Source organism: Geotrypetes seraphini, chromosome 1, assembly GCF_902459505.1.
Source record: "Geotrypetes seraphini chromosome 1, aGeoSer1.1, whole genome shotgun sequence".
NCBI lineage: Eukaryota > Metazoa > Chordata > Amphibia > Gymnophiona > Dermophiidae > Geotrypetes > Geotrypetes seraphini.
In genome coordinates, this window is record NC_047084.1 from 173,423,368 (window position 1) to 173,446,496 (window position 23,129).

General features: G+C 43.2%; 1 protein-coding gene across 4 annotated transcripts in view; it reads left to right on the forward strand.

The window, feature by feature from the left end:
- The window catches only part of TMA16 (translation machinery associated 16 homolog), a 68,338-nt gene that overhangs the window by 5,675 nt on the left and 39,534 nt on the right, over window positions 1-23,129 (forward strand). For all 4 annotated transcript variants that reach the window (XM_033941776.1, XM_033941786.1, XM_033941767.1 and 1 more), the window contains exon 2: window positions 20,181-20,290. In XM_033941776.1, the coding sequence (XP_033797667.1) occupies window positions 20,181-20,290 (110 nt within the window). The remainder of the gene's footprint in view (window positions 1-20,180; window positions 20,291-23,129) is intronic.

A 23,129-nucleotide genomic window follows, 5' to 3' on the forward strand; every position in this document is an offset into this window, starting at 1 on the left:
TTAGGTTAACCCTCTTCAAGCGACTTGCGTGGATCCAAACAGGAAACTCCTCAGTGAGTGCAGCGGGCCTGGTCACAGCGATCACAGTAGTGGGAAGGCCAAAGGGGAAATCCGTCTGCTTCCGATCCTTGGAAAGCTTCTGGACAATCACCAGGCTGGAAAAAATGGGTAGGAATCTGTGGAGAGAAAGGAGAAGTGCAAGACACGTTTCTTTGAACAAGCCCTAATATTTCAATTAGCTTTTGGACGTATTCCTCCTGTATAAAGGGAAAATCTACCCATGGGGCGGGGAAAGGTCATCCCGTGAGAATCTCAAAGGGAGAGCAGCCAGATGTCTGTGCATACAGAAAGAGATACTTGAAAAGAAATGCTTGAAAGGCATTCCAAATATCATTCAGCAGCTGTACTCCAATGTGATCCAAATAAGAGATAGAAAACAAGAGAAACCATGTTGCCTGTACTGAATGTGGCAACATGTAACACTACCAATTCATTTACTTGATATAGCTATGGCAAAAGAGAGACAATACTCAGTTACTTAAGGTTCTTAATTGAACAATCCAAAAAGATATGTTTTTGCGTGCTGCATATAATTATTATGCACCTCAGAGAGACGATACTGATGTACTGAATGTATTCAGAAATGTATACTGAATGGATCATATGTAGGGAACACCACGAAATAAACGCTGTATAAAGTAAAGCTTTTTCTTAAACATATAACCCTTAACTAAACTATATTCAGAATATAAAAGCTATAAATAAAAGAACATTGCGCAGTTAGGCTAGTAAGAAGTGGAAAAAGAGCTCTAAAAATGGCCATTATTATGTATCCTGGGGTACCCACTAAACTAAAACAAGTAGACATGACACAGACAAAACATAAAGTTTTAAGCGTGGAACTATTACTCCATCTGTCAAGTGTGCAGGGCTGAATTTAACTCTGCAAATAAACACATTGATATAAAAAACCAAAACTACAAATAATGTATATCATAACCATTTCATATTTGGAAAAAGGCATAAAGCTAATGTCTCTTTGGAGCGTCTCTATCTCTGCAGTGATAAAGAGGACCCTTGGAAAACATTAGAAATATCTGTGCCAAAACTGATCTGGGATGGCTATGTATACATCCGGAAAAAACATTTTAAATTAGCAACATCCTAATTTCAGCTAAAACACTAGAAAGGAATTGTATTTTCAAGTCACAACCGTGCCAGCTGTAATTATCGAGCTATATATATCTGTATCAAGGAGCAAAAGGTCAAGAATGAAAATATCACTAGCAAGAAGTTAAAATGTCGAGCGAGCACTACGATAACCAATACCATGATATTGGGCAATGAATAAGGGAGAGCTAGCAGCTGGTATCCAGGGTTTCCCCTCTTTGCACCAAAGTCCGTCCAAAAGGGCGGCTTTGGGCACCTGCCAAACGCCAGGCATCAAGTTCAGAGGGAGGGGGGGTAACAAAGGACTAGAAGGGAAGAGAATCCTGTTCACCCGTGAGACCCAGGAGCCCATTTAAAAGAAGGGCTTGTACATCGTGAAAAGTGTGAAGGGTAATGGGATGACCAAGGGTCAGAGGAGTAACCATCTCTACCACCATAGCACATGCAGCCAGGGAACTTGAACAGGAGTGACTATAGAAAAAAAGGCAACAGAGCGTAACTTACCGCCATGTTCTCCCTTCATGGTGTTACAATAGTCCCAAACAAAGAGATAAAACATGTGGGCATAAGCAGGAGAACCCAAACCTGAGCTAGAAACCAAAGCACATTTCATGAGTCCATCTGATAAGAGCAGTCATTTCAGAAACCAGGGTCTGTCTCAGAATCTGGTCATAGAAGGAACAAGCAGAGATCCATTGGCGGCAGTGACCAATCATATCAAGAAAAGTAAGCATGTCTTTCTTGGTAGCTGGGTGGGTCAGACCCAGAACAGCAGCAGTGCGGAAAGTGCAGATTTTCCTCTGACCATGAGACAGGACAAAACCCAGGTATTTCACTTCAGATTTATACCAGTGCAGTTTATTTCGTGACACCTTGTGACCACACACAGACAACCATTGTAAAAGGTGCAAACTATCAGCCTGACAGGTCTCCTGAATTATGGAACACAAAAAGATGTACAAAATAAGGATAGGACCATGAGGGGCAGTGCATGACTGTAGAATAGCCCGAAGGACAATGAAGTCAACATAGCCCTGGGGCATTCCACACCAGGTATACTGTTGCTTAAAGGTGAAGGCAAAAAAGAGCTGAAAAGCCTCACCAACAGGGACAAAAATAAAACATTCTTTAGGACAATGACAGAGAAAAAAATCATTGGCTGCCGGTGGAATGGTGGAAGAAACATAAGTGCAATGAGAATTACCAAAACACTAACAGCCCTAAAATCTAGGACGAAACGGGGAATGTCATCAGCTTTGACAATAGTAACAAGCAGTGGAATCATGATTCTCACCGTACTGCTTGATAAAAACAAGAATGAGTAACTTCAAAGAAGCACTATAGGGGGTCAGTGTAAGCCCAAACTGAGAAGTCTGGGGGAAGGGGCAAAAGCATTCATGCATGGACCCTGATAATGAAAGCTGCTTGTATACAAGCTGCGAAGGAAAGATCTTAGACTGATTCAAACAGCGCTTGCAATTCATTCCACATAACAGCACGTCCTACCTCAGTGTTAAAGATTGGTGATGTGAGCTGAAGGAAGAATGTCATACACACACAGCCGTACAAGTCTCATTTGTCTAGGAGAATCCTAAGTGCCTTTATGACTCATTACAAAAACAATATAACAATGCAAAAATATTCGCTTATCTTACCTTATAAGCGAGGTACAGTAATAAGAGACAATAAAATCTTATACTCTATAAAAGTTTTAACCTTACAAATGACAGAGTGGGCAGGGGGGTTCTATAAATAATTTCATTCTTCCCGAAAGAATGGCAGCTGCTTATATTCACGAGGGGCGCTTACCGAAAGTACCCCGAGAATTTTCCCAAAAAAAACTCCATAATAGAACCCAAAGCTTGAACTTAAAATAAGGGGTGGGTACAGGTCACCAATACGTGTGAGTATTAAAGAACAGAAAAAATTCAGAAATACTCACAAAATATCGGTGATATCATCTGCCCATCGCGGACGTGCCCCCAACTGAAAAGGCTTAGGTCTCAATTCCTGCCCCATACTTTCTCTGTCTCTGTCATTTGGAAGTCAGGTACATGGGGACATATCTTAAAGACCAGAAATCATCTTCCAAAACATGTCCGCTTTATTATCAGCTTCACATTCCTTTTATATCTTTTACATGAATCAGTGTTGTCAGCATGTGACGTAAACACAAACCATATATGGACACAGGTCACATGAAACTTTAAACACATCAGCATTTTTTTCTATCTGGAGATTGGAGTCCAAAAGGTCAGAAAAAGCCTTGACCAGCAGAGCCCCTAATCTAAATCTGTTTGCAAATACGGCTTATAAAAACAATTGAATTCACTTTACAACAAGTTAAGAACATCTCTGTTCAAACCTAAATGTCCTTGTAGTATTTTCAAAGAGGGAAAGACAAACAGGGTCTGGCTTTCTTACAGCTTGAAAACATGGCCTAAGGACTTGATACGTGTCCCTTCATGCCCGGCCTGGGATATGAATTGTTGTTGAATCCATTGCTGACGCCATCATCCGCGTTGGCATTCACAGTAATCTACTCCAGCTTTTTCCTGGCCTCCACCTCGGAAGTAATCTCTGTGTTGTCTGTCTGTTTGGTTTGTGGGGTACCCCGGAAAACATACCATTGGCCATTTTTGGAGTTTTTTAACCCCATTTTTTTTGCATTTTTGTTGTTTCCTATCTAAATTGCATAATATCTTTTTTAGTTCTTGTTTTCATGGCCTGAGCGCTGCTTAGTTAGGGGTTATATTATTAAGACAAAGGTTCTATACAGTGTTTATTCCATGGTGCCCACTGGATCTGCTCAATTCACACATTTTTGGCATAATGGTTTTTTTTGTGCCCTACACTGATTATATCCTTATGGTCTCTCTTGAATGCCTTACTAGTTGTGCGCAACCCACACCAACTTATCACCCTGTCCTCTTATGAACATTGTGTATCTGCCTATTGTCTTTCATTTCTGTACTTATACCAAGTAAATGTCCTCCTTTGACTCACCTCCCTGGCCTTCAGCTGCTGGATGATACCTAAATTCCTTTCAAGCTGGTGTGTCCCTCCCTGTCTGTGCAAACACCTTTCTCTCCGAGTATGGACCTTACCAGTTTAAGAGACTGATACCCCTGCAACACCACATCCTAACCTTTTCATTTCTTGGACTGGAACTGTTTACAAGTGTTTGACTGTAACTGGCAGCTTGTAGTTTATCCCAACCCCCACTTAGTGCCTTTAGCAGGTGCTGAGGGCCCCCCCATTACCCTCCTCGCCCAGTGCCTTTGTATTTTGATGCATGCATGTTATTTGGTGTTGCTTACGATCATGGGACTGCCCCTCATACTGTTCCTCAATTTGCAGCATTATTATCTCCAATGTGTTCTCTAGCTTAATGCCTTTCCAGAAATGCCCCTATGAGGACACCTTCGCTCATGAAGGAGCCTGTCCTTTATGGGAACGTGTCTCGTGTGCTATTTTCTGTTATGTTTCCCCTGTTTTTCTGCACATATGAAAGTAGATTTTGTTTTTCCTGTCACAACTAGGACAGTTTGCTGAATCTATAGACCAGACTCTTAATGTCAGCAATTGTTTTGTCTGTGGTGGGACTATTATGGGAGAACAGTGGCTATGAACACGGCTGGATATGCTAGACCTGCCTTCACAGAACCTCTCTTTCACGTCAGCTCCACGACTTCCACTGTGGGCCTTGCGGACTTCCATTATTGCATCTTCAATTTACCAGGACCTCCTCTTCAGCACCTTCTCCATGGAACTTCCTACACCTGATGGCCAGCTCCTGATGGTTGATATTGGCTCTGTGGCCTGTTTGCTTACCCTTGGCTGACTGCTCACCGGACTGTTACATGTGTACTTGGATCCATCCCAGCTCCTTTCTGCTACTGCTGGCTGACAGCGAATGCCTGGGAGCCCCTGTGTTCGACACTAGGGGTCGCCAAAAGCGGTTAGTACTCTCCACCCCTTACAGATTGGAAAATGGGGTGACAACTGGCCTGCTGAATGGATCATTGCTGCTTATGGACCTGCTACGTGGGCCGAAGATGGCTCCTGGGGTTATCGGACCCCAATCTACCTGCTCAACTGCATACTTCACTTGCAGGCTGTTCTTGAACTTTTGCACTGCCATGTACCAGAATCGCCTGTCTAGATTACTTGCTGGCTGCGGAAAGTGGCGTCTGTAGCAAGTTCCACCTTTCTAACTACTGCCTTGACCTTGATGATGATGGTACTGTGCTCAAGGAAGATCACCACACTGGCTCATGTTCCTCTCTGAACCTGGCGTGGCCTCCCTGCTGACTGACTCTTTCGCTCTTGGCTGCCTGCCTTGCCTGGTTCCTGTGATTCCATGATATAGTCAACTCAACTGTTCATCGCTCTACTGTAGCCCTGACTAGTACCTACCGATCCCTACCATAGACCCCCAACCCTCCCAGCAGCTTTGCCCCCCATGTCTATATTTGCTGCTCTTGGTGATTTGCATATGTGAAGGAATTATTTATTATTTATATTTCTTTTCCAAGGTTTTATATATATATATATATATATATATATATATATATACATATATATATATATATATATATATATATATATATATATATATATATATGTGATCTCAGACACCTTAACGGAGTACCTTTCCCTCCACGCTGCTGCCGTACGCTTATGACATCATCTTAATGATGTAAGGGGGGATTGTAAGGGTATATTCTTTATAAGCTTATTTTGCTATGCAAGAAATCACACAAAAACATTGTCTCTTTTTGTTATCTATAACTATGACTACTGGCTGTGGAATTTCCCTTCCCCCTCCCTGTTTCCATGAGAAACGAAACTTATCTTTCCTCATAAGCTACACCCATTATTAGCTTGTGACTGGGCATGTACAAAGGGGGTGGACTATAAATATGTGGGGGTGGACTATAAATATGTGAATAAAGACACATCTCTTTTGCCATGTAATAGTCTGCATGTGTGTTCTTTCTTCCTAATGAGATGCCCTCTCCCTCCTTTTTTTTTTGTATTGGTACCAGAGACGACAGAATATGTGTGTAAGGTAGTATTAGGATCTGAACCTTTTCAGTGACTGCAGCCCTGCGGATGCAGTGTCTTCAGGTCTTTCCTTTTTTCGATGATAGGCTTATCGAAGCATCGTCTCGCCAGGTGGTTCTTCTAGCAGCGTAACGGACTCTGACGTTTTCACATTACAGTGACTCCTTCCTTGAGACAGTCTCTCCAATTGTGGATGCTCTCTTCCACTCTTTCCAGAGGTTTGCTGTTTCATGCGCCCCATCCGCAGAAGGTCCTCACGACAGACTCTTCCGCTTACGCTTGGGGGGGGGGCTCATATCGACTGTCTCCGTACTCAAGGCCATTGGTCCAGCACGGATCGTCTTTGTTGGAGCTCCAAGCCATTTTCAATGCTCTGAAAGCTTTTCATAATCTTCTTCATGACCACATGGTCCTTGTTTGGACAGACAACCATGTGGCCATGTATTATGTCAAAAAACAAGGAGGCATAAGTTCCCTGTCTCTTTGCCAGGAAGCTCTGATGATTTGGGATTGGGTGATACGTCACAACATCTTTCTCAGAGCGGTCTACATTCAGGGCCAGCAGAACTGTCTGGTGGACAAATTGAGTCGTCTTCTGCAACCTCATGAATGGACACTCAATTCCTCGACTCTACGTCAGGTGTTTGCTCAGTGGGGGACTCCACAGATAGATCTGTTTGCGTCTCCCCTCAACCACAAATTGCCTCATTTCTGCTCCAGGATTTACTCTCCTCATTGCCTCGAGGTGGATGCTTTCCTTCTGGAATGGACAAATCTGTTTCTCTATGCATTCCCTCTGATTCTGAAGACTCTTGTCATGCTCAAGTGGGACCGCGCCACCATGATTCTGATAGCTCCTCAGTGTTCCAGATAAATGTGGTTCTCCCTTCTACTTCAACTCAGCTCCAGGGAGCCTCTGCTTCTACCAGTTTTTCCTTCTCTGCTTACTCAGAGTCGAGGATCTCTACTTCATCCCAACCTACAGTATCTACACTTAATAGTTTGGTACCTCCTCAACCTGATTGCCTCGTTCCAGTTGTCACAATCTGTACAGGATGTTCTCGAGGCTTCTAGAAAACAGTCCACTAGACAGTGTTACACTAAGACAAGGACTAGATTTTCTTCTTGGTGTGCTACGCATTGCAAGGAGCCGCAATCTGCCTCCTTGTCGTCAGTGCTGGATTATCTAAACTAAACCTTAAGTTTGTATACCGCATCATATCCATAAAAATAGAGCTCAGCATGGTTTACAGGCGATTCAATAAATGATGGAAGGACATAATAAGAAATTAGAGGTTATGAAGAGGATAGCTAGTTTTACATTTTAAATATATAGCTTTACGTTTTGAAGAAAAGCCAGGTTTTCAGATGCTTTCGGAATAATTGGAATGAGCCTAGTTCCGCAGCGGGGCAGGGAGGTTATTCCAAAGCTCAATGAATTTGAAGAAAAGGGATTTCTCTAATTTACCTGCATACATGATGCCTTTTAACGAGGGGAAAGATAGTTTGAGTATGTGGGCGGATCTGGTAGTGTCAGGTCTCAAAGAATTCCAGGATAGTGGGATTAGGGGAGGAAGAATGCCATGTAGGATCTTGAAAATTAGGCAGGTACATTTAAAGTAAGCGTGCGTTGGCTTTCTACTTGCAACGCACTCAAGCTCATTGGACTGCTCCTCAGCCTTTCTTATCTTTCGATCCAAATAGGTTAGGGCATCCTATTTCTAAGCGAACCATCTCCAACTGGATGGCTGCTTGCATCTCTTTCTGCTGTGCTCAGGCTGGTCTCCCTCTGCAGGGTCGGGTCACGGGGCATAAAGTTAGAGTAATGGTGGCGTCTGTAGCTTTCCTCAGATCAACTCCTATTGAGGGAATCTGCAAAGCTGCCACTTGGGTCTCGGTTCATACATTCACCTCTCATTATTGTCTGGATACTTTTTCCAGATGGGATGGCCATTTTGGCCAGTTTTACAACATTTATTCTCCTAAATTGCCAACTCTCCCACCATCCCTTGGAGGTCACCCACATGTAGAGAATATGCTGCCTGCTTGTTCTGGGATAAAGTACAGTTATTTATTGTAACAGGTGTTATCCAGGGACAGCAGGCAGATATTCTCACAACCCAACCACCTCCCCTGGTTGGCTTCTTAGCTAGCTATCTGAACTGAGGCCATGCTGAGGAGACGCGCACCCTGACTCGGGCGGGAGGGCACTCACGCATGCGCGGTGCAGCACTCGCAAACTTTGAAGATCTTCAAGCAAGTTTGCTTGCAAGGCTGTCCGCTATGGGGCTTCGTGGATGACGTCACCCACATGTAGATAATATCTGCCTGCTGTCCCTAGATAACACCTGTTACAGTAAGTAACTGTACTTTCCCTGGCAGAGAAGGCTGCAAAGCAGCCAGAGTGCTGCTGGCCCAACGCTGCTCTGGAGGTATGTAGGGTTCGCGGTCGGCAGGGTTCAACTGGGAGGGAAAGATGGCGGGTGAGCAGGGGTTCGGCTGTGAGGGGGCGGGGGAAGCGCTGCTGCTGGCAAATCCAGGGATTAGGGCTTATTTTTGGGGTATGGCTTATATTAAGACCTATCCCAAAAATCATGCTAGGGCTTATTTTTTGGGGTAGGTCTTATTTTCATGGAAACACGGTAGTAAGCCCAAGTACAGAGGAAGATATCTTGTTGCCCTTGAATATGAGGAGGCTTTTGAACTATGTATTAATAATAGAAAAATTTCCATTTGAAGGTACTAGGCTGTCCATTGTCAGTTTTCAATGTTATCTAGTGTGCTTTTTGGAGAAAAAGAAGAATTGGACGTAGCACAATAGTTGCTAGGTTGCATCAATCTGTGCTTTCTTTTATTTAAGTAAGCTTCAATTCTGATTATAAACCAGAATAGCTTTTAGAATCCAATGACATTTGTTTCACATTCTGCCATTGATGCCAGTTTCTTCAGGGAATTGTTCTGTTGCTAAGGGCTAAGGGTGTCAAATCAGTGTCCTAAATGCTCAGGTACTAATAAGTTCATTCTTTTTCAGTGGCAAGTCAACTCGACAGAAAATAATTCTATTTCATGAACTAGAAACAAATAGAAATGAAAATGAACTTGTCTTATCATATTGAATCTTTTTTGTGTGAGTGCAATTCAGTCTGAGAGTAGACTGACATACTTGTAACCTTTCATTGTTGAAATTTGGTGCTGTTGACTGTAATTCAGTATTATCTTCTGAACAGTGTCAACCCGAGACAGCTCTATTAAACCAGAATATTAATATTGCAAATGTATTAGTCTGATTTTTTCTTCTTATGTCATCACTACTTACCTTTCTATTTTTCTCTCATGGAGGCAAGGGTTTCCAAATAGATTCATTGTGTTTAGTGTAGGCTGATAAAGAAAATGTGTGGTTAGCATGGTTATGCTTACAAATTTTTGGGCACCTAGTACAGAAAACAGTTTTGCTCAGAAGCTAACCTTGAAAAAATCCTTGAGTTAAAACACCAGAGCACAACATATTAAAATGAATGAAGCTATCAGTTGTTTTACCCAAAGGAAGAGAAATAAACAATACTTTTTAAGGCAAGCACAATGCAAGACCTGAACACCAGCCCTGAGGATGCATAGAAGGGTTAGCTCTGCAGTAGTGTCTGTGAGGATTTAGTGCTAGTTTGCCCTTTTGGCTGCAAGTATTTTAAGTACTTGCAATTTTTTAAGACAGATAAAAGGTGATGGTTCTGTGCACAGATCTATGCAGAAAACCTTGTATGTGTATGTGCTGTAATGTTGTGCATAATTTTTGCAATGTTGATATATATGTGTCTAAATATTGTATCTGTAGAATAACACTTCAGTGTTGCATTAGAAGCAATGCTCCTTGGCTATCAGTGCATTACTGTACTTATTTTATTGCACCCATGGTGGGAATGAAACTAGTACACATGCTAGGATATGTTGGAAATTATCTCGTCTCAGATTTGCTGCTAGTACTTGACTTCAAACTTATATTGTTGCAAAGAGAGCCACCTCCTGGAATCTCTAAGGTGTAATATACTTCTCCCTTGGTATTCGCGGGGGTTAGGTGCCGAGTTGGACCGTGAAATGTGAAAAATCGTGAATAACTTTGTGCCGGCTCTGACCCACCCCCGGACCTTACCTGATGATCTCTACCTCCGATCACCTCCTTCTGTGCGTGTTTGCAGGGGCCAGTGCGGGTGCTTCAGTCTCCTCTTTCCCCGCTTCGGTGTCGGGCCGGGCAGAGCGAAGATCATTCCTCTCTGGTCTGGGCAGCCTGCGCCGGCCTTAACTGGTGGTCTAGCGGGCTTTTGGGGCAGGAGCAATCTTCCTACGTTCCTGCCCTGTGCAGATCGTCAACAGGAAATGGCTGCCATGAGCTCCCGTAGTCTGCACGGGGCAGGAGAATAGGAAGATCGCTCCTGCCCTGAAAGCTCGCTATACCACCAGGTAAGGCTGGGATGCCGGGTGGAAGGCAGAGAAGGTCCGAAATGAAGCTTTTTTCGCACCCCCCCAAAAAAAAAAATTGTGAATAACCGAATCCACGGATGCTGAAACCTCCCTTCTCCCTGGACTGTCCTGTACTCTTCAGTTTGTGTCAAAGCTGGTGTCAAGATAACTTTCACCAGTGGTAGACTTAAGAGTAATGTTAGAAAGTTCTTTTTAACAGATAGGGTGGTGGATGCCTGGAATGCCCTCCCAAGGAGGTAGTGAAGAGGAAAATGGTGATGGAATTCAAAAAAAGTGTGGGATGAACACAAGAAGATTGCTAATCTATATAATAAAACCGTAGGCGGCGCATGCGCACTCTTATCCGCGTGCTTCCATGATCCGTATGTCCGTGGCCGCCAAGAGTGCAGCATGCCCCGCTCTTACTACGGCCCCACGCAAAGCTGACAAATTTAACAACGCGGCACTTCCCTCCATTTTCGCAACGGCGGTTTCCCCAGATAGGGGAAGGCGAACAACTCACTCCCGCCTCATGGTCCTGCCGCTGCTGCCGCTCCTGTTCACAGCAGCCTGCACGTCGCCGACTCCACCCCCCCTCCCCTCCCGCAACAACCGGTGCTTGGTCCGCCAAACAATTCCTGCCGTTGACCAAATTTGCCCCACCGTTCCTTCCCTTCCTCCATCAGGTACAGTTCAGCTCCGCCTATGTTAAAAGCAGCTGCTTTGAAATTGGAGCCCTGTCGCCACCGTAACACGTTCCCTCTGCCGTGGTCCCATATGTCAGAGAAGGGGCGGGACCAAGGAAGAGGGGAAAGTGCTACGGCAGTGGCAGGGCTCCGATTTCGACGCGGCTGCTTTTAACATTGGTGGAGCTGCACTGCACCTGATGGAGGGAGGGAAGGAAAGGTGGTTGTGCGCTGTTGAGCTCCTCTGCACGGGCCCAAACCAAAAAAGGAGCCAGGACTCTTCCCAACCCGGCGCCACCAGACCCGACAAAACGGCCCTACACTCACAGACCCGCGAGCAGGGTTGCCATGGAAACCTAACCGGAATTACATGCAGTCGCGCAAGGGTCAGTGAGGGGATCAGGAGCGATTGAAAAAAAACAAACAAACAACAGTGCACAAGTAGAGAGAGACACACAGACAGTCACAGAAGGACAGGGGGCTAAAGACACAGATTGAAAAAATAACAAAACACAGAGGACAAGGAGAGAGAGACACAGGAAAAAAAATGACAAACAGACATACAGCAGCCAAGGAGACAGACATACTTACATATAGCATCCAAGTAGACAGACAGAGAGACAGTGGGCAAGGAGACAGCAAAAAAATAAAAAATACAAACAGCCAAGGAGACAAACAGAAAAAAAATAAAAAATACAATGCCCAAGGATAAATTCAGGAAAAAAAACCTTCCAGACATACAGTGGCCAAGGAGTTAGACTGAAAAAAAGGCATACAGACATACAGCAGCCAATGAGACAGACAGACTGACAGCGACCAAGTAGACAATCAGCAAAAAAACACAAACAAACACACAAAGCAAAAAAAGAGAAACATACAGCGGCCAAGGAGACAGGCATGCAACAAATAGGAAAAATAAAAAAACTTTTAATAAATCAACCATACATGAAGAAGGAATAAAAAAAAAAAGGAAAAGACACCTACAGGGAAACACAGGATCAAGAGCATACAGAGAAAACAGAAGTTTGCTGGAATCAGGAACATATAGAGAAAGGAGAGCAGAGACCCCTGCAAGAAGAGAAAAATAGCAAAGAGACTGGGGATGAGAAAGAGAGCAGAGATGCTTGCAGGGAGAAAAAGCTAAGCAGTAATGTTACAGCTTGAGAGTGCAGACTGAGGAAGAAAGCAGAGACAGCGCTACACAGGGAAATGGAGGGAGGAAAGAGACAGAAAGAAAAATACAGACAGACATAAATTCTAGCACCCGTTAATGTAACGGGCTTAACGACTAGTTAGAATATAAATGAGCAGATTTTTAAAGTCTGACTCCAGCAAAGGAGATGGTTTGGATCGACTGTAATGAGCTTCAATGGCAACTGCAGTAGTTGGAACCTATGGACAGTACCAGGCAGACGTCTAAGATCTTTGGCCCAGAAACAACAAAGAAAAAAGGCATTTTAATTTAATCATGAAATTGTAATGCATGTGATTACAGGGCAGACTAGATGGACCGCCACTTAGTAAAAGCCAGCAAAAGTGAGGTAAACTAATAAACCAAAGTCGGTAACAATAACAATATTTTAACAGGATGTTCCGAACAGAGCATGGAATCCATAGTAGTAAGGATTGCATAGTTAGCTGAAAAGAAGTAACCATTATAGATAGAAGATCATATACTAAAATTTAATAATAGGATCATGAATTATTATCTATATATTTTTGAAAGTTGCCAACTTTTGAGAATATTTATTAGATACTTCTATTATTCTTGGTCAAATATACATTGTGGGGCTGATTCTACAAATGGGTGTCCCAATTGTAGGCAGTGGTAGGTGTCCTACCGACATCTGGCAGCCAATTGGGATGCATATTTTTAGAAAAAAATCTCCCTGAGGCAGGATGCCTACCCTGTAGGTGTTTGTTGTGGGAGTAGAGAGATGGGTAGGGACACTTAAACAAGGCTGGGCGTTGGCATGGTTTTGCCCGGAAGTAGACTTGGGTGAGTTTAAGCAGCCCTAGGCCTCTCCTTAGACCGATGACAGACACCTAAAATGTAGGCCAACAAAATGCAATATCAAAGAAGAGACTAGTTAATTTAATCATTAATTTTTAATGGATATAACTACTGGGCAGACTTTATCTGCCGTCATTTACTATATTATTACAGTATAATCTCGTTATAACGAACTCGCTTATAACGGAACCTCGCCTATAGCGGACGAAGTCCACTGGTCCTGGCTGAGCACCATTATAAACATACAGAAAATCATCGGATATAGCTGACTTGCATATAACGGACTTTTGGATATAATGGACAACAATTTTGGTCCCAGGAGCCACTTTTAGCTGTAATTTTCTTCGGCTATAACGGACATGCTGGGTCCGCCTACAAGGCGTGTGGCATGCTGGTGATATAGTATCAAAATGCAGCCCAGAAGAAAATGACAAGAGTATTTTTCTTTCCAGTACAGTACGACACAATACTTTAGAACACCTTTTAGGGCTCCTTTTACTAAGCTGCGCTAGTGGTTTAGCACGCGCTTAGAGCACGCTGCAATGCCGCGCACGATAGACGCTAACGCCTCCATTGAGCTGGTGTTAATTTTTCCGCGTAGCGCGGGGGGCAGCATGCGCTAATCTGCAACGTGTGCTAAAAACGCTAGTGCAGCTTAGTAAAAGGAGCCCTTAGTGTTTTCGTTTTGCAATCATTTCGTGCCATACCAATGTTTTGCTGAGTTTTGTTCTTGATTTGGTTGTGCGGTGACTGTTGTTCATTGATTGAACATTGTTTCAAGTTGAACTAAATAAAGTTTTTAAAAAATGCAACTCTGGATATAACGGACTGTTTTTCCAGGTCCCTTGAAGTCCATTATAACGAGATTATACTGTATATTACATTTCAAAAGTTAAAAGTAGACATGGTCGACTGAGCTGCTCACGGCAAGGGAATCCCCGATCAACTGAACCAGCAAGACTCCCCAAAGCCACACTTCGGAGAGTCCTGCTAGCTCAGCTGATCGGGGGAAAATACTCCTGCTGCGATCAACTGAGCCGGCTGCAGCAGAGGCCCCCCTACATGCATCCATGAAATCAACAAAAGGGATGCCTACTCCCTCCTGCCTAACAACACCTGACATCTTCTATCCTGATTGGCTGGAGGGATGCCCACTCCTGGCCCCCGAACCCCCAACACCTCTTCAACCAAACTTCAACAACCACCCTCTCCAGTACCTTTCTGAAGAAAGGCTAGCAGGAGGGATGCCTAATCCCTCTGACCAACAGGCCTGCTTCTTCAAAATGGTAGGTCTTTCCCTTCCCAGTGCATTCTGGGATGCACCTGGGAGGGGCCTAAGGCCTTGAGTGGCTTAGATGCCTAAGGGAGGGTGTTGGGGGCTCGGGGGGCTGGTGGCAAGGGGGAGTGGTCATCCCTCCTGCCAATCATGATGGGGTTTGGGGGGGTGGCGGCAGGAGGAAGTGGGCAACCCTCCTGCCAGTCGTGATGGAGGGGGTGTTAGATGTACAGTGCTGTGTACTCCTTTTCGGCGCTATACAAGTGATTAGTAGTAGTAGTAGTAGTAGGTGTTAGGCAGGAGGGAGTAGGCACCTCTGCCGCAGCCAATGCAGCTGATTGCAGCAGGGGTATTTTCCTCCCAATGAGCTGTGCCTGCAGGACTCTCAGAAGCATAGCTTCAGGGAGTCCTGCCAACTCAGCTGATTGGGGATTCCCTAGTTGCAATCAGCTCTGTTGGCCCTGTCTACTTTTAGGATAATAGAGCTGACTTAAGCTTGAGCCATTGAAAGAAGTCAGAGTTACTAAGAAAGTACAAATCTACATTATAGAACTTTAAAAATTATTGTGCACATACATGTTTTGTGGGTTTAGGTGCATGCTGTCAGTAATTTTTTGTTTTTTTTGAAGTGCCTAGTAGAACTGAATGTGTGCTATCTAATTCACATCCCTAACTATTTCATCACCATCGGAGACATTCTTGGTTACTTCATTTGAATTGTCTCTCTCTATGTACATCATCAGATAAATGTCTCTTTAGATTCTGAACCCAAAGGCTTGCTGTCAGATAAACTGAATGAGAGAGAAACTAGGTTCACTTTACTGCTTTTTACTACTTTTTTAGCTAGATTTTCATTCAGTTCTGTGAAATATTCTGGAGTATTTGAAAGACTTGATGTGCCGCCTTAAAGATTTTTGGTAGCTACTGAAATTGATGTTAATTAGACATTGATGCAACTCCTGGGACAAAACGAAGAGCCAATGATGACCTACTTGTAACTATGTATAACTACAATCTAATTGTATTAATAATTGTATTGATCTACCTGTATCAGCAACCATTTTGAACAGGGGTGCCCAATAGGTCGATCGCGATCGACCGGTAGCTCGCCAAGGCAAAGTGAGTCGATCATCCAGGACTCCCTTTGCCTTGGCGATCTATTGGGCCGATCAATCTTCCTCTCCCCGACGTCAATTCTGCCGTTGGAGAGGAAGTTCGGGCCAGCCAATCGCTGCCTGGCTGGGCGGAACTTCCTCTCCGACGGCAGAATTGACGTCGGGGAGAGGAAGATTGATCGGCCCGAAGCAGAGAGAGCATGGGGCGGCGTCGGCTTTGGGGCCTGTTATCCATTGGTGGCATTTGGGTCCTGTTCCCCGATGGCAGTGGCAGTGGCTTGGGGAAGGGCAGGGAGAAAGAAAGAAAGGGGGTAGGCAGGGAAACAGAAGGAAAGAAGAGAAACAGAAAAAAAGAAAGGGGGCATGAAGAGAGAAAGAAAGAAAGGTCAGGAAGAGAGGAAGAAAAAGTTAGGGGAGGGAATGAGGTGTGGAGGAGAGGAAGCATGCAGGCTGAAAGAAAGATTGGATGCACAGTCAGAAGAAGAAAGTGCAACCAGAGACTCATGAAATCACCAGACAAGGTAGGAAAAATGATTTTATTTTAAATTTAATGGTCAAAATGTGTCTGAATTTATATCTGCTGTCTATATTTTACAATATGGTCCCCTTTTACTAAACCGCAATAGTGGTTTTTAGCGCAGGGAGCCTATGAGCGTCGAGAGCAGCGCTGGGCATTCAGCGCAGCTCCCTGCGCTAAAAAATGCTATTGTGGTTTAGTAAAAAGGGAGAGGGTAGGTATTTGTCTATTTTTGTATGGTTGTTACTGAGGTGACAGTGCATAGAGCAGCGGTCTCAAACACGCGGCCCGCGGGCCACATGTGGCTCTCCAAGTTTTTTTTGCGGCCCGCGGTCTGGACTGGATCATTCCCTTCCTTTTGGAGCATCAGCGGGTCTGGCCGGTTCGTTCCGTTCAAAGCAGCGGGTTGGCGGCTCCTTGCGCTATTTGCTCCTGCATCGGAAGCCTCTCTGACATCACAACATCAGAGAGGCTTCAGACGCAGGTTCGGATCTCGCAAGGAGCCGCCACCCGCGGCTTTGAATGGAATGAGCCGGCTAGACACGCTGCTGCTCCAGTGGCGTACCAAGGGGGGGGCGGTCCGCACAGCTGGTCACCCTCCACTGTTCTTCCTGTTCTTCTAAGCTCGCGGCTCGTCTAGAGCAGGGGTGCCCAACTGCTTCCCTTCCCTTCTCACCGCCGGCACCATGCTCTTTCATCTCCCTGCTTCTCTCGCCGCCCGACCTCAATTCTGACGTCGAGAGGACGTTCTGGCTAGCCAATCGCTGCCTGGCTGCCCGGAACGTCCTTTCCGGCGTTAGAATTGACATCGGGCAGCGAGAGTTGGTTGGCCCCATGGAGATTTCGGCCTGTTCCCGATGGCGCCAGCAGCAGCAGCCTATTCCCCGGCGGCGGTGGCATGGGGGAGGGAAGGAAGGAAAAAAGAAAGAAGGGGGGGGGCAGGGAGCCAGAAGGAAAAAAGAAAGAAGGGGGGGGGACAGGGAGCCAGAAGGAAAAAAGAAAGAGGGGGGGGGGGGGGACAAGGAGCCAGAAACAAAGCAAAAAATGGGACAAGGAATCAGAGAAAGACAGACATAGAAAAAGAAAGAAAAAGTTGGGGGAGGGAATGAGGTCTGGAGGAGAGGAAGCATACAGGAGGCTGAAAGAAGAGAAGAAACATTGGATGCACAATCAGAAGAATAAAGTGCAACCAGAGACTGATGAAATTACCAAACAAAGGTAGGAAAATGATTTTATTTTCAATTTAGTAATAGAAATGTGCCAGTTTTGAGAAAGAAAAGATATTAAACTTTAAATGTGAGTGCTGCAGAAAAAATAGAGTACTTGAAGGGCCGCAGAAAAAATAGTTAATGTCTTATTAAAGAAATGACAATTTTGCATAAGGTAAAACTGTTAAAGGAAAGTTTTATAAACTATAAAGAGTTTAACCTCATGCAAAATTGTCATTTCTTTAATAACACATTAACTTTCTTTTTCTGCGGCCCTCCAAGTACCTACAAATCCAAAATGTGGTCCCGCAAAGGGTTTGAGTTTGAGACCACTGGCATAGAGTCATCTGCTTTGACCTCTTTGAAAAAACCCCGGAATAGGAATGATAATTAACAATTCTATGCGTACAGTGTGCGTTTTGTTTTTTTAAAATTTTATTGTTGGTAGATCATTTTGACTTGGTCATTTTAAAAGTAGCTCGCGAGTCAAAAAAGTGTGGGCACTCCTGATATTGAATGTCTGTGTCAAGCTTTCCATTGAAACTTCTAGGTAACTGATGCAACCTCTTGTAATGTAATCAAACCTTGAACTGAATAGGTAAAGGCGGAATAGAAAACCTGATTAGACAGTTTAGAAATTGACTTTTGCAACTGCCATTCAGTTACTTCAGGGTTGGCTCTCTGTCTTCATAGAGAAATGCTTTTTAAAAGTTTCTGAACCTGAGATAGTTGTCACAAGATTGGAGTGTAAGCGGTAGTTGGTTCCAGCATTTTGCTAATTCATATTGGATGGATAAGGTAATTTACCTGGTAGAATTTATAGTTTTGTATGCTGGGAATTTTAAGTGGAAAAGATTTATGGTGCAATATCTGTTGGAGGCATCCTGTAGTAGGGTGACCCACTCTGCTAGGTAGGCAGGGGCATTCCCTCTTAGGATCTTAAAGGCAGTGATACCTAATTAAACTTGATCCATGTGGTTATGGGCAACCAATGTAGTTTCATATAGTAGAGCTATATGTGTTCTGATTTTCCATAATACAAGACTTACTGCTGCATTTTGAACTAGTTTAAGATATGATAGTATACTTCTCCCTCCGTATTCACGGTTTCAGCATTCACAGTTTCGATTATTCACAGTTTTTAGCTTGCTGGCTCTTGCCCCCCAATTACGTCAGCTTGCATAGAGAAATTGCTGATTCCAAGCGTTTACAGAGAAAATCGCTGATTCCCAGCACTTTCTTCACCGTGTTTTGCCTCTCCTTCAGGAACAGGCCAGGTCTCCCACCATGTTATTCGCGGTTTCACCATATTCATGTTGGTTTTTAATAGAAAACAGCGAATAACATATGAAAAAGTTATTTGCGGTTTTTCTGTATTTGCGGTTTTGTTAATCCCCTATCACAGCGAATACGGAGGGAGAAGTGTAATGTTTTAGAGCAGGGAACTAGTGTTACATTACAGTAGTCTAGTCAAGATAGGTAACGTTTTGAAGTGCTTTCTGATGGATCTTAGCTTTATCATCACAAGGATGCTAGGGTCCACCTTGGGGATTAGCGCCCAAGAAAAGGATCTGGGTGTCATTGTAGACAATACGATGAAATCATCCGCTCAATGTGCGGCAGGGGTGGACTAGGGTCAGCCCTAAAATTATTTGCAGGCTGGTTTTGCCCCTAACCCTTGCAAATATGGAGGGAGGAGTATATTACCTGGATTACAGGCTGAGTGTGCATGATATTTTCATTGCTTATTCTATTAAGGGGGAGGGCTTGCATTGTGATGTGCTTTTGATCTCCTTTGATGATATGTGTTCTCTAAACTAATTGTCTGCAAAAAAAATGCAAAATTTGCGTTGAAATGATGACAAGGAAAAGGTATCATGTTCAAACATTTGGAAATTTAGTTTTAATGCAGAAAATAACATTTTGGAATTATTGCAGGATGGAATTATATTGCAGGATGGATTAGGCAATTGAATCATATTTACTTAGGTCTTGTGTACCTTTTTGGCCATAAATGGTACAATGCAATTGGTTGCATGGGGCAATGACCCCAAGCAAACAGACCAAACAATTCTCATGTAGTTGATGGTCATCATTACTAAGTTAGCCAGTTTCCTCAAGTCACATGATCAGTGATATGTGCATTCACAGTTAAAATGTTTCTTATAAACAGTCTTTAATCTCTTTTAGTTGATTTTGTGCGATGGAAGATTATCTTTGTAAATGGATTTTTCCTTTTTTTTTATCTCTTGCATTACTTGTGTTTTTGAACAGCATGTGTTGTTGATTTGTATTCTTGCTGTTTTTTCTGATTTTTTTTCATGTGTCCAGAATGAAAAAAATACAATTATTGATATGAGCTGTCTCAAGTATAGTCATAAGTCTGAGGTTAGAGAAGTATTGGACTGTAATACATTCCTTCATTAAATCTTAAAATGAGGAATTTACAGTATTCCCTATGCCCAGTAATCCAGTGAACATAATCTTCAATCACTAGAGACCTTGTTGGTTTGGGTTTTAAATGGATTTTTTTTTAAACACAGAAAGAGAAGAACACTTGATTTAATATAGGGCCCTGAAGGTAGTATCCAAGTAAAAAGATTTTCTTTTGAAGAGAATTACTAAAATAGAAGTCTCGCTTGGTTCATTCTTATGTGCTTCTTATATTACAGCCTAAGGTGCCACAGGGCAAAGGAAAGCAAGACAAGAAAGTGATTCATCCATATAGCAGAAAAGCTGCTCAGCTTGCAAGAGAAGTGCACAAACAAGACAGAAAGGAAAAGTAAGTTCATTTCTGTCATCTACTCTAAATGGTAATGTGGTCTCTGGCTGTTACGGTTTGGCTTATTAAAGCTGTGGATGGTGGTAACTGTTTTCAAATGAGTTTACTTAATGGGCCCTCAAGTTTTACGAGGAATCTTGTCTGAAATGTTTTCTGAGGGTAAATGATGGTAAAATAGAATACTTAATCACAAAATGAGAAATAAAGGAAAGATATACAAAGTTATTTTATTTTCTCCATGATTTTAGAACTTGTGCAGGGTAGTTAAGATAATTTGCCAGTTTAGTTTTATACATCACAGTCTTGAGTTGGTGAGGGAAGAGGAGTGTGTACATTTGCAGATGAGCTGGGCTGGGTTTTGAGAATGAATAAGGTTTAAGAGGACAAACATTTAGAGAAAAATGGGAATAGAGAGAGCAACAAAGAATAAGTCCAAGGTGCATGTATAAAATATGCACCTTGGACTTTAAGTGCCAGTTGTTTAGATCAATGGCTGTCAAGAGATTCTTAGCATGTCTGTTTTCCAGGCTACTCATAATTATTTTGTGGACAAGTTGATTGAGAAGCTCCCACCAACAGGTGATACCATCTGAGAGACTTCTGTGCCATGAAGGGAATAAATAACTATTGAAGTTTAGAGTTTTTCCCCAAATGGGCCATCTGTGGGACTACTTATGCGCATGGTGGTGTAAATTTCCAGTTTTAGTATCTTGATATACCATCCTTCTGAGATATCTAAATGGTTTACAATAAGAGAAATTGTATAAAAAATAAAAGAACACTTTTTTTTGGGAAAAATTAGGTTCATAGACAGTAACGCGGATGACAAAGGCGCGCGCCGACAACTGAGCGCAAGATGGAGGCGCGCGCTGAAGAAAAAGACTGTTTTTAGGGGCTGCGACAGGGGGTTTTGTTGGGGAGCCCCCCCCACTTTACTTAATACATATCGCGGCGGCGTTGTGGGGGATTTGGGGGGTTGTAACCCCCCACATTTTAGTGAAAATGTAACTTTTTCCCTAAAAACAGGGAAAAAGTTACGTTTTTAGTAAAATGTGGGGGGTTACAAACCCCCAAACCCCCCACAACGCCCCCACAACGCGGCGCAATCTGTATTAAGTAAAGTGGGGGGGTTCTCCCCCCCATCATAGCCCCTAAAAACAGTCTTTTTCTTTGGCGTGCGCCTCCGCGCTGCGCTCAGTTGTCTGCTCGCGCCTTTGTTCCGGCGCACTTTTGACGTGACACCAAAAATTAAAAAGGTGGTTGTAGACAATACATAACTAACATGACATCATTATGGAGCGGGAAGGGGAATACGATGTTACATTTAGTAAAAAATAAAAAATGGGAGGGGTAAGAGGAAAACACAATCGGGAGGAAAACGGTTGGTCTTCCTCATATGAAGAGTTAAGTCTAACGTATTGAATGCATCCTTGAAAAGAAATTATTTTAGTTGAGATTTTAATCTTCTCAGGAAGACACTTGCCGGTAGTCTTGGGGCAGTGCATTCCAAAGCGATGGAGCCGTGACTGAAAAAAATGATTTACGAGTAGTGTCATACACAATCTGGCAAATGGAGGGGATTGTTAATAAATTTTGGGAGTTAGATCCGACTGTTCTTGATGGTGTGTATGGCTTAAGGATTTTATCAATAAAAGCTGGAGAATGTTCAAGTCTGGTTTTAAAAGTGGTGAGTAAGATTTTGTAAATAATTTGATGAGGGATAGGCAGCCAATGTGCATCTCAGAGAAGAGGAGTTACATGGTCAAATTTTTTGACTTTGTTATATGAGTTCTATTGCTGTGTTTTGAAGCGTATTTTCAATATATTTACTTGAAGCAATTGTAACAGACAAATTTCCTTCTATGTTACACCTAGATAAAGGGAATTGCAATAATCAAGGTGGGAAATAAATCGAGAGAGTGAGTGAGAATGTTGAGAGAGGGAGGATCCAAAAGGGAAGAGAGAACGTATTAGTGTTAATTTATAGAAACATTTCTGAATCGCCGCACTTATGTGTTTTGGGTCAACCGAGTTCATTGTCAGATTAATAGGATTTGGAAAGTTGGAGATGTAAATGATAGTGCTGGAAAGCTCTGTGTAATTCAAGAGCTAGTTACTGAACTTTGTCAGATGACCTCGGCAATAGTTTATTATTCTGCTGTCTTCTGAGAATACTTGTTACAGGTAAAAGCAACTTTTCTATGCCTGTCAAAAAAAGACCTTCGTGACAAGGGTAAAGCCCAACTACCACTCAAAGAGCATAAATGCCTGTGGATTAATACTTTCTAGTGCAATGTGTCTAGTGGTCCTGAACTGCAGAGTTTTAAATCTGAACCCACAAATTGCTGAACCCGAAAACTGTTGATCTCCTGCCCTCTCAGTTTGTGTTCTGCACAGTCTCTTCAGATGAAATCGCTTCAGGCAACCGATTCCACGGTTACCAACTAACGAAGAGCAGCCTGCGGTGGTGGCTGCCTTCTACAGGGGCATGCTTCTTTGCACTTCTTCCTGGGTAGTACTAACAACCGATGCCAGCCTTTATGGTTGGGTGGGGGGTCATTGCAACAGACACCCAGTTCAGGGTTGTTGGAGCGGTATAGAAGCTCTCAATAAACAATAAATTACTTCAATTACCAACCTGATTATAAATTTGTGAGCCTGGAAGCTGTTGAGTCCCACTTGTAAGAATATTATGCCTGCTTGTCCTTGGAGAAAACAGTTATTTACTTGTAGTAGGTGTTTTCTGAGGACAGCAGGCATATATTCTCGCATTCCTCCCTCCTTCCCTTTGGAGTTGGCTTCTTAGCTTTCATACTGTACTGATGAGTGCTGTGGGCAC